The 11,684-nt window shown below is 47.0% G+C and overlaps 1 protein-coding gene across 1 annotated transcript; it reads left to right on the forward strand.

Moving 5' to 3' along the window:
* Window positions 1–9,405: 9,405 nt before the first annotated feature.
* Window positions 9,406–10,863, forward strand: DRD5 (dopamine receptor D5; the record flags this gene model as incomplete). Its single annotated transcript, XM_084266621.1, has 1 exon — window positions 9,406–10,863. The coding sequence occupies one exon, from the start codon at window positions 9,406–9,408 to the stop codon at window positions 10,861–10,863; it is 1,458 nt and encodes a 485-aa protein (XP_084122747.1).
* Between the last annotated feature and the right edge of the window lie 821 nt (window positions 10,864–11,684).

Here is an 11,684-nt window from a genome sequence, read left to right on the forward strand (position 1 = left end):
GTTTCTTTTAATTGACTGGGGAATTTAAGGTCTTTATGAGGATAATTAGTTCATAAAAAAAAAAAAGCAGACTCTCTTTTCCATTGAGCAGCATGTAATAAATCCTTGAAGATATAATCAGCTCTTTCCTAAGAAGGGACACTTACTATACCTTGCTTGTGTTATTCTGCCTTTTCTTGCAAAAGTTCTGAATAAAGCAGGATTTGGTTAAAAATAAAATTAAAGGTATGGTAGTTTTGTTAAGTTGCAGGCTTTATTGTTTGCTGGAGTTGTTTCTAGCTGAAAATGGAATGCAAACTTCAATCCTAACAATGTGACCCAGGTAGTTTATTTGTAAATTTGACGACAATGTAATGGGTAGCCAAGATGAGTTTTAATTTAATTTATTATTTAACAAGATTAAGAACTGCTTAGAAATTACATTCTCAAGAATAAAGAGGAAAAGGCTTTCTAAAAGGATAGCTCTTCAGAGCTTTCTCTTCAGAGGTTTCTGGACGCTAGTAGACTGTGGATTTACAAGAAGTGCTTTCATTTTTACTGTTAACACCACTTCTTCTCTTGTACCCACGTAGGACTGTGATGGCCCTGTTGAAGTTTCAGCAGGGCAGGTCAGAAAGCAGCCTGGCAAAAGTAATGAAAGCTGCTTGAATGTTGTTTATTCTCGATGTGACCTGACAGTACTCAAACCGCAGGTTGAACGGAGGGTAAGAGTATCCACGGGTAGTGATGTACACATGCCCTTAAATGATTCATTTCTGGATCCTGAGAAAGGAGCCTCTGGACACCACTGACCATGCTTTATATGAAGCATTATCAAAACCAAGTGTGCGCTCAATAAATTGCACCTAACCCCCATGCAATAAAAATGCCCCCTAAACTTCAAGATTATAATACAAAACATTCATTTTTTTAATTATCCTGCCTCACTCTGTCTGATTAGAGATGATGTATGTACAGCTGGCTCGCTGGATCACTTATTCCCTGGGAACTCTTGTCCTCAAGGATGTGGCCCCATTCTGTGCATGCATAAATAAAACAAGATCTGGATTTAAAAAGAACTGAAGCAGCTGCAATTGTTAATAGGAACCTTAAAAAACAGGGTCGGCTGTATTAGTGTTAAAGGATGAATTTGATCTTGAAGCTGATGATAGTGGGAAATCTTACTTTAATGTCAATATGGTCAGGGTCTTTTCTTTTATTAGGAGAGGTGTCACACCCCATAATATTGATTTGGCTGAGATTTAAAGCAAAGCTTGCAGTTTCCCATGGCACATCTCCACCTTCCTCTGCTACTATACTTCACCTAAGAACAAACTGAGGTTCATTCCTACAAATATGTCCCTTCATAGAATCTTTACCAACACGTTTCTGAGTTCTTGCTGGAAGCAAATGGACCACAATCCAGGTCTAAGAATGCGTTGCCAAAGAAAGATGCAGTACGGGGAAGTTAGTGAGTCTGGGTTAGACCTGAGTCCATCATCTTCTGAGTTTAGGAATTTTGCCTCTAACAGGCAACGACCTTTGTGGGAAGGCAGCAACTCAGAGCTATGAGGTAGTAAGCAACAGCTTCAAGATGTCTTAATGGTAGCTGGTTACACGAGCCCTCTTCCTCATCCCTCCTGTTGCTCTTCTCCTAGGTATGAGGAGCACTCCAGCAGTGCTCCCCAGGTGGGATTTTCCACCACTGCCTGCTTGAATCAAATAGCTTCATTACCAAGAAATACTTTAATAAGATGATCACTCTAGCCAATGTACTTTTTGAAACATTCTTGAGTCCTTTTCCAAGCAGCATGGTATCTTTCTTCTCTCCCAATCTTTACTTTTCTTTTCTTTGCCCATCATTTTGCCAAACCTTCCCACTGCAATAAGAGCCAAGAACCAAAACTACACTATACCAAGAAGAGATGACCGTGGCTGCATTCAACAAGAGCTCTGTGTGTAGGTGTGCCACCAACACTAAACCTGCAACACGTGGCCACCAAGTACAGCTAAGACCAGACAGGGGCAAGCCAGCCCACACCCTGCTAAGTGGGGACCTGACACTGTGACAACACAAATTAGTGGGGCATAATTAATAGATTAAACAACCCAAGGAAGGAAACTGCTTCTGCATTATTCTGTCCAAGAAGAGATTAATGTTAAACTTTTATGCATCTGTAATTCTGATGATTATCTTTTATCTTTGGATAGAACTACAGCAAAAATAAAACAGCCCATATCTTCTCAGGCCACAAATCTCCATTAATAGTACTAAAAGGAATTGCATTAGCTAGTCATTTTTAATTAGAAAGGCCACGGCAGCAACAATAAGTAGTTGCAAATTATTCTAAAATTAAAATTCAGATCCAGAACTGGGTATCATTATTACAGGTAATTAGTGCAATCAGCACAGCCTACGTGCAACAAACAAATCACAAATATCAGATAATTTGATCTGCAATATTTTCTTTGATGAAAGCAGCTAGACAATATTTCAGTTGGTGGTTTCTGTCCTTGGCCTTGTTTCATACTCTCACATTCAGGAACCTGCTGCTCCCTACGGCAGCTCTTTTTGTCTCAGATCAATACACATTTCATGTTTCATGAAGACTGGGCTGTATACAGCTTCCTCTGCTGAATTCACAAGGGAAAAATAGTCTTTTAACATATCTTGAAAGTTAGCATGTCTGTAAGAGTCTTCTGATTGACCAACCCTGCCAAAATAACGTCCAGAAAAGCTCACTGGGTAGAGTTTTTGGTTTACCAACACAGGAATCGCCATCACAAATTGTTGGCTTCCAGTAAATACCACAGTCACTGCTCAGTCACAGCCTCATGGTGACATTTACCAGAAGCCTTCCCTTGTTTTGTCAACTCCAGCATAACTCTTGTGTCAGCAGACTGATGTCTTCACCAGCTGCTCCTCTGTGTTCTGTAATAACACTAATCATCTGAAAGATTATTACAATAGGTATTTAATGAAGATATTTCTAATCCCTATTGCTGATACACCTGCTACAGAGATGAATGAGACCTGTTGATTCTAAAGGAGCATTTTATTTTAAGTCTTACTTAAGGCCCCTCAAAAAAGGCAGAACTAAGTAAAAGCACTAATTTACTGCTGTTTGTCTCAAAGAGACCAAGTTGCTCATTCTTACCACTAGTGTTTAAAAATTTGAAACTGGAATTCTTTCCTCAAATAAATCCTGAACTGAGGAGGCCCAATGATTAGTTACAGTCTGACTCTATGACCATAGAATCACAGAATCTCCTGAGTTGGAAGGGGCCCATAAGGATCATCCAGTCCAACTCCTGGCTCCACACAGGGCCAGCCAGGTCAGAGCAGGTGACTGAGCGCATCGTCCAGATGCTTCTTGAACTCAGCCAAGCTCAGTGCTGTGACCACTTCCCTGGGGAGCCTGTTCCAGTGCCCGACCACCCTTTCAGTGAAGAACCTCTTCCTAATATCCAACCTAAACCTCTCCTGTCACAGCTTCATCATCTGTGTCCCTCGAGAGGCTGAGACCCCACCACTGACTTTTCTGTCTTCTGAGTCCCCTTTGTCTGTCAGACTTAAAAATCTTCACAGCAGCATCTGTTTTCATTATGGAAATTATTGTTTGTTTGATTCCATGAAGGATTTGGTTTTCCTATTCATTTTGTGGAAGACAATCCCTTAAAGAACAGAGTAAAATCCTAAGATAAACGATGTTGATTGCTGACAAAGTGTTTAAATAAAACTTCTTAACTAAAAAAGCCTGTCATTTACAGAATCACAATATCACAGAATTGTAGGGGTTGGCAGAGACCTCAAGAGACTGAGTCCAACCCCCCTGCCAAAGCAGCTCCCCAGCTCATATTGCACAGGTCGGTGTCCAGACGGGGCTGGAATCTCTCCAGAGAAGGAGACTCCACATCCCCTGGGCAGCCTGTCCCAGGGCTCCCTCACCCTCACTGGGGAAAAGTTCTTCCCCATGTTGGTGTGGAGCTTCCTATGCTCCAACTTGCAGCCATTGCCCCCTGTCCTGTCCCCACAGACACTGAAAAGGGGCTGCCCATTTCCCCCTGCATCCCATACTGCAGATATTTATAAACATTAATAAGGTCCCCCCCTTAGTCTTCTTTTCTCCAGGCTGAACAGCCCCAGCTCACTCAGCCTTTCCTCATAGGGGAGATGCTCCAGGCCCTTACTCATCTTTGTATCCCTCCACTGTACTCTTTCCAAGAGATCCCTGTCTTTTTTTATATCAAAATTCATAGGTCCTGTTAATATACAGTGGGTTAGAGAAACAGAAAAATCACAACACTGAAAAGAATGTGTTTTGAAATGACTCCATAGGGCAAATCGTTATGCTGTTTAAGCCAGAGAAAAATTTACAGCTGCTTTTTGGGAATTAATCCTACCTGGTTTTTATTTGCAGTTCACTAGTATAGTTGACAAAAGACAAAATAAAAACCTTGAAATGTTCAGTATTAGAAAATGACAATTGCTTTTTTTAATCTTCATCATTTCCTCAGGACAGATGTTTGCCTGTGCTGTAGCCATGCACACCCAGAGAACATGAATCACATACCCATAACGTACCATTGTAGGAATCAGGGGGTTTCTCCTTTTTTTTTAATCTTTACCTTGCTTCAAATGTCACTGATGTTTAGTAGTTTCTCATCATGTGAGCTCTTGCTGTATTAAAAATAATTGTACTAACTTTAGCATATGATTATGAATATCCAAAAATACAATGTAATATTTTATAAGATAAAAGCCATTAAGATAAATGAACCAAGACAGTCCACCAGGAAATCATATTTACAAAATTCCTATTCCCTCTGCTTTTTGTCTTGACCTAACATTCATCTTCCATCTTCTACTGTTGGTTTACATGAAGTCAGGCTCGGTGTGAATAACCAAAAAGCCAAAAAGAACCAAAACCAACCAACACCCCCCTCCCCAAATCCTAACAAACCTGTAGAAAATTTTTCTAGTAGCATCAATTACATCATGATTTCACCCAGACAGTGGCCAACTGCTGATGCAGGAACCATATCATACTCATTAGAGAGAAAAAACCAGTGGAGATACTGGGAGAAGTGTTCATTCTGTTACATATTGTTAATTAATCACATCCCAAGTCAACAAAAACTTAAATAGGTTTCAAGGGCAGCAGGGATAACTGCAACTGTCTGAAGTGACTATTCACACAAGGCAGACTGCAGAACGCTGTTTGATACCATCTGAATGAAGACAGAGCTGGGGGGTGAGCTGAGGCACAAGCTCTAAGAAAGGCATTCAGCCTTGGCTTTCAGACTGCAGATGATGGCAAACCTATTACGACCCAACATCGATTGCCTCAGCCATTCATCATCCCCACTGTTAAAACATGCACCTTACCTCCATCCCAATTTCTCACAGATCCAGTTTCAAGCCACTGCGGTTTCTGTAACCTCACCTGAAAGATTAAAAGTCATCTATTACCAGAAAACATCGCCCTCTGTAAGGCAGTGCCAGCTGTCCACCCCCCCTGGTGCCCTCTGCCCAGCTAAAGAAGTTCCCCACACATCATTCCTGTAAGGGTTTTCTGATCCTTTTCCAGTTGCTCACATTTATTGCTGTTTGAAACACAAGCAGCAGAAGCCGACCTACTCTGCAGGAATTGTTCTGCGCCGAGTAAGTTGCTGATGCCAGTTTTCCCCCCTCATTCCTCAGTGTTTTGACGTGGCTATATATACCCCCATGCCCTGCTCCATCCCCGTGCAGTAAAGCACTTCAGCTTCAGTGAGTAAAACTGGTGGATCTTAGGCATAGGTTCAACCATACTCCTAAATATAGCTCCTCTTGAGCATCCTTCTGCAGTTAAGAACACGTGCAGCTGCCTCTCTAAACTGGCCTAACATACAGTGACTTCCACCCTCCTCCACCTCTGCCTCTACCTCTTCTTGCCTGTTTTAGAGTCTTACACAACTGGGATGTTTTAAATGTGATGGGTTTATGCCTTAACCCTCAGCTGTACAGCTGTGTCTCTAGATATTAACTTACTTTTGGCATTAATGACTTTTTTTTTTCTCTTGGCTATTACCTCTTAGGTGAGAGAATGTGTGAATTTCTGAGTGTCTGTTTTTAAATAAATGTCACTCAGCAGAACAGTGGGTCTCTGTATTTTGAAATGAAAATAGAACACGTGGCAACGAAGGGAAAGAGCTGGTAAAATGTACATTTCTAAAATCAGGAACTGCAAAGATTATTTTATTTTTTTTTCCACTCAGAACCATTGCAGTGGCAGTTAAATTCCATTACTTCCAATCTGCCAGCTGTGGGAGAGAAAGCGCAATTTTAACAGGTGAATAAAAAAAAAGACAAAGCTCTAAAGGAAAAGCACAAAAGCCATTACAAAGATGATTTCAGGATGGAAAAAAAAAAACCAAAACCTCCCCAAATCTCTCAGCAAGTGACAGCTGTGACTTTTATGGACTCTTCTTAAAATGAGATTTATATGCAAACTGCCTACAGAAAGTAAAAAAATAAGATAAAATAAAATAAAAAGGATGCTAATAACTTATAAATGTTAAAGGTTTTTGTCCCAGGCTGACAAAACGTTTATGGGGATGGATGGGATATTAAACCTCTCCATGACACAACTGCTCCTCTGGCCTGGTGCTGCTGTGAATGATTTGGCACAAGCACTGCAGCAAAGCAGCTGGCCTGTTGCCCACTCCTGCTCCACCTCTTCCCAACTCACTGAGGTCTATCAGTGTGTCTCATATGCCACCCCATCATAAACCAGTACTTTTTTTCTACTCCCATGGAAAATATTCTTGATCTCCTAATGCATTCCCGTGACCTGGAAGAAAGTTTTGAGTGTCTGTGAAAACTGTTGGATCAACACTGAACACTGTCTCAGCAGCACACCTATAGGTCCAGGTGTGTCTTTGGCCACTGAAACTTCCCCTGGCTCAATGATCCCTCATTTTCCATAGGTGTCCCTGGTGAGCAACGTCAGTTCCTGAAAGCTGAACTAGGCAAGAGAGGATATTATACCCTCATGGGGTCCAACCCCCCTGCCAAAGCAGCTCCCCAGCTCATATTGCACAGGGCAGCGTCCAGATGGGTCTTGAATCTCTCCAGAGAAGGAGACTCCACAACCCCTGGGCAGCCTGTCCCAGGGCTCCCTCACCCTCACTGGGGAAAAGTTCTTCCCCGTGTTGGTGTGGAACTTCCTATGCTGAGCTGTGGGTGGGCTACAGTATTATTGGGCTACTGTCATTATTGAGCAGACAGATACCTACACATATGTTTCTTTACATAGCTAATGCATACTGACTGCATGCACATACATACATACATGCATATAGATGCCATGTTACACATATATATATAGATGCCATGTTCTATTTATATATATATATAAAATATTTTGACTGTATATGCACATACCTCTAAACTGGTGAAGCAAAGAATCAGATTGTTGGGGTTTTTTTGCATAAAATATCCCCATTTTTGGATCAGCAGCTTCACCAGGCACACGCACAAGTCCTTGTGCCATTCGGTCCTTCGCCTATACACATTGTGGGAGGTATGGCTTAGGGAAGCAGAGTTCGTGTGAGCAACACGTTGCCTCAGCATCTCAGCCTTAGTCATGCCGTTTAGAAAGCAGCGGTGACAAAAGCTAAGTTCCCCTTCCAATATTAAATATAACTCTGCTCGAATGTGGCGAAGCAGCGCCGGTTTCTCAAGCGGGAGCTAAAGATGCAGGTTTTTTTCCTCGTGACAGCTTTAGAAAATTGCCTAAAAGGCTGCCGAGTTTATTTGTTTATTTTTACTCTTTATTTAGTGTTTCTAACACTCGATCTTCCTTCACGCCACTGCCAGATCCAGCAAGGTATAGCGGCTCTTTGCCAATCCCCATCTTGCCTGGAGAAGCAGCTGGATGTCCCGCTTAAGGAGTGCTTTGCTCAGCCCTGGCAGTGCCACAGCCGGCTGTTGAAGGGAGAGCGGGTTCGATCTCTATCAAAAAAAGCAAATAAAGCTTTGGAGACACCAGATCCGTACCATTTTGAATTCAGAAATCGCTGAAGCCTGTTCCCCGAACCACAGGCACGGCACGAGTGCACGGCGGGTCCAAGGGCAAGCACAGCACTCACCCCGGCTCCGCTGAGGGTCAACCCCCCCCTACACTTTTCTAGCTGCGCTGGGAGCCCTACCGAGAGGAACGATTCAATCCCGCGGGAGAGGCGAAAAGAGGGAGAATCCGATTCCGTTTGCCGGGTTTCCTTGCCTGCGGTACATGTCAGTCCTCCGGCAGACCCTTTTCAGAACAAGTACCGAATTAGGGTACGTCTCTCATGCCTACGGTAGCTCGTCCCGCTCCCCTCACACCCCCCCATCCTCCCCCCCGCCTCCGGCAACTTTCATCCCCGCTCGCTCCAAGCGTGAGGCTGAGCGAGCTGTGCCCGTGCCCGTCCCCGACAGCCCCCGGAGATGCCGCGGGGGAAAGGGGCAGGGGTTAGGGAGGCATGTCCCCGTTCCCCGCCGTGGGACCGCGCTTGTCCCTCCAGCTGCGCAAAACCACCGCGCAAAGTCGGTGACGGCGGTAAAAAAATTGCGAGGATGACCGGGTTTTGGGAGGGAGGAAAGGAGCGCTGTAGGGCGACGGTCCCGTCCCGTCCCGTCCCATTCCGTCCCGTCCGCCTCAAGCCCCCCGGTGCCCGGCGGCACGGACGGGGCGTCCCTGGCGGCGGAGCATGCTCAGAGGGCGGTGGGGGCGGGAGGGCTGGCCCGGGCAGTGGGGAGCCGGCAGCGGGGGCGCCGCGTCGCTGCGCTGGGAGCCCCGGCGGGTGCGGGGCGGGAGCCAGCTGGAGCCGCGGAGCGGGTACCTCGAGGAGCGGGCGCGGAGCCGGGTATCCCGAGCAGGGCTGCGCGCCGAGCCGCGGAGCGGTGAGCCCGCGGAGGAGAGGAGCGCGCTGAGCAGCGCAGCGGTAGAGCCCGCGCAAAAGGGGGAGCGCAAGCGGGAGGAACGCGGAGCCGGTAGCGCAACCGGGGGCTGCGGGACAGAGACGTTGAGCTGGGGAACGCGCCGCACTGCCAAGCGCGGACCTCAAACGGGAGCCGCGGGGCGCCGAGCAGAGACCTCGGGCAGGGGTCCGGGCGCTGAGCCGCCGAGCAGGAACCGCAGCCCGGGGCAGAGACACCCCAATCCGGGGGCGCGGGGCGGGGGGCGGGGGGGGACGGGGGGGACGGACACGCGCTGAACTGCGGGGCGGGGACCCCGAGCGGGGGCCGAGGGGCGCGGGTCAGGGCGGGGGGCAGCCGGCAGGGGTGGCGGCGGGGCGGGGGGGGCAGCGGCCCCATGGGGCCGGGCGGCGGGGCGGCGCTGGCTGCTCGGCGCGTCCCGGCCGCCGCCGCCGCCCCGCCGCCGGCGGGAGCCGCCAGCCATGCTGCGGGGCGGCCGGAGCCCGCTGCCGCCGGCGGTGGGGACCCCCGGCGGGACGCGGGGACCGACGGGCGCTCCCGGAGCGGCGCAGGTGGCCGCGGGCAGCTTGCTGGCGCTGCTCATTCTCTGGACGCTCTTTGGGAATGTGTTGGTGTGCGCAGCCATCGTCCGCTACCGGCACCTGAGGAGCAAGGTCACCAACATCTTCATCGTGTCCCTGGCTGTCTCGGACCTGCTGGTGGCTCTGCTAGTCATGCCCTGGAAGGCAGTGGCTGAGGTGGCCGGGTACTGGCCCTTTGGGGCTTTCTGCAACGTCTGGGTGGCCTTCGATATCATGTGTTCCACGGCCTCCATCCTGAACCTGTGTGTGATAAGTGTGGACAGGTACTGGGCTATTTCCAGCCCTTTCCGCTATGAGAGGAAGATGACCCAGCGGTTGGCTCTGGTGATGATCAGCGTGGCGTGGGCTTTGTCTGTGCTCATCTCCTTCATCCCTGTCCAGCTCAACTGGCACAAAGGTGGGGATGTTGTGGCTGCTGGTGATATTGGAGATGGATTTGGCACCGGCTGGGCAGCAGCGGGTGCTGTCACCACCTGGGCAGAAGACATGGGCACCACATGGGTGGCGTTGGCAGCAATGAGACCCTCTGATGGGACCTCTGGCAGCAATGATACCCTCGCTGGACCATCAGGGAGCTGTGACTCCAGCCTCAACAGGACTTACGCCATTTCCTCCTCCTTGATAAGCTTTTATATCCCAGTGGCTATCATGATAGTTACGTACACTCGGATCTACCGCATTGCCCAGGTGCAGATCCGTCGGATCTCTTCCCTGGAGAGGGCGGCCGAGCATGCGCAGAGCTGCCGGAGCAGCCACCTCGACTGCCACCACCACACAAGCCTCAAGTCCTCCATCAGGAAGGAGACCAAGGTGTTGAAGACTCTCTCGGTCATAATGGGTGTCTTTGTCTGCTGCTGGTTGCCCTTCTTCATCTTGAACTGCATGGTTCCCTTCTGCGAGAGCCCCCCCAGCGACCCCCACGCTGGCCTTCCCTGCGTCAGTGAGACCACCTTTAATATCTTTGTCTGGTTTGGTTGGGCCAACTCCTCTCTCAACCCCATCATCTACGCCTTCAATGCTGACTTCAGAAAGGTCTTCTCCAACCTCCTGGGATGCGGTCAGTTTTGCTCTAGCACTCCAGTGGAGACTGTTAATATAAGCAACGAGCTTATCTCTTACAACCAGGACACCCTTTTCCATAAGGAGATAGTGACTGCTTATGTTAACATGATCCCAAATGTGGTTGACTGTGAGGAAAATCGTGAGGACCCTTTTGATAGGATGTCCCAGATCTCCCCTGACCACGAGATTGCCACTGACTCTGTCTGTGAGCTGGACTGCGAAGGGGAGATTTCACTAGGCAAAATAACACCTTTCACTCCGAATGGTTTACATTAAATTGCATCCTGCCCTGGTCAGTTCTTCTTGGATTATAGAACAAAATATTAGCACTGAGTGGAAAAACCTGCTTGAATTTACGCTATAGTTTGGTCAGTCACTTCATGCTAAACTCACTTCTACGTGTAGCACTTTGCAGGATGTAGACACTGTCATACAGGGAGCTGGCAGAACAAACTTAAATTCAGCACTTCCCCAAGGCTGAGAGAGGCATCAGCGCAGGCAGTGGTGTTGGTTAGCTGTGGTGAGGTATTGTGGTATAATTATGGTCAGTTCATGTTTATAACGTGTTTGCAAATGAAAGGTGCCATTGTCAGTGCTAAGTATTACAACTTCTAAAATCAGGGGCAGATGTGGCTGGCATAGGCATTAAATAGAAAAAACAAATCTAGGCTGTTTGTTTGTTCAGATTTTATGTTTCTTTTTCTCTGTTGTTTTTTGTTTGGGTTTTTTTTTTGTTTGTTTTGGGGTTTGGGTTTGTTATATTTTTTTTTTTAAAGATAGGACTAGTGAGATGGTGATTTGGATGATTATTTAAATGCGTGTTTCTGCCAAAACAGTTTATGTGAAATCCATGTTCTCCTAGGCGGCGTTGTTGCCTATGATATCCTTGCCATGTTCCCAAATGAATAAATAAAAGTTATCTTGATCAAGGGGTTATTATCTTTCATTTATCACCCTGAAAGGTGTACAAGACGTATTCAAACTTTAACACTTCTGTTTGAATGGTTAGAATGACTAACAGCTAAAGCCTATTATTTTAAAAGCCAAATAGTCTGTATAGAAAATGCAATTTTTGAATAAAAGCAAGGCTCATAGGA

The sequence above is a fragment of the Gallinula chloropus genome (genome assembly GCF_964237585.1).
Source record: "Gallinula chloropus genome assembly, chromosome: 7".
NCBI classification, from domain to species: Eukaryota; Metazoa; Chordata; class Aves; order Gruiformes; family Rallidae; genus Gallinula; species Gallinula chloropus.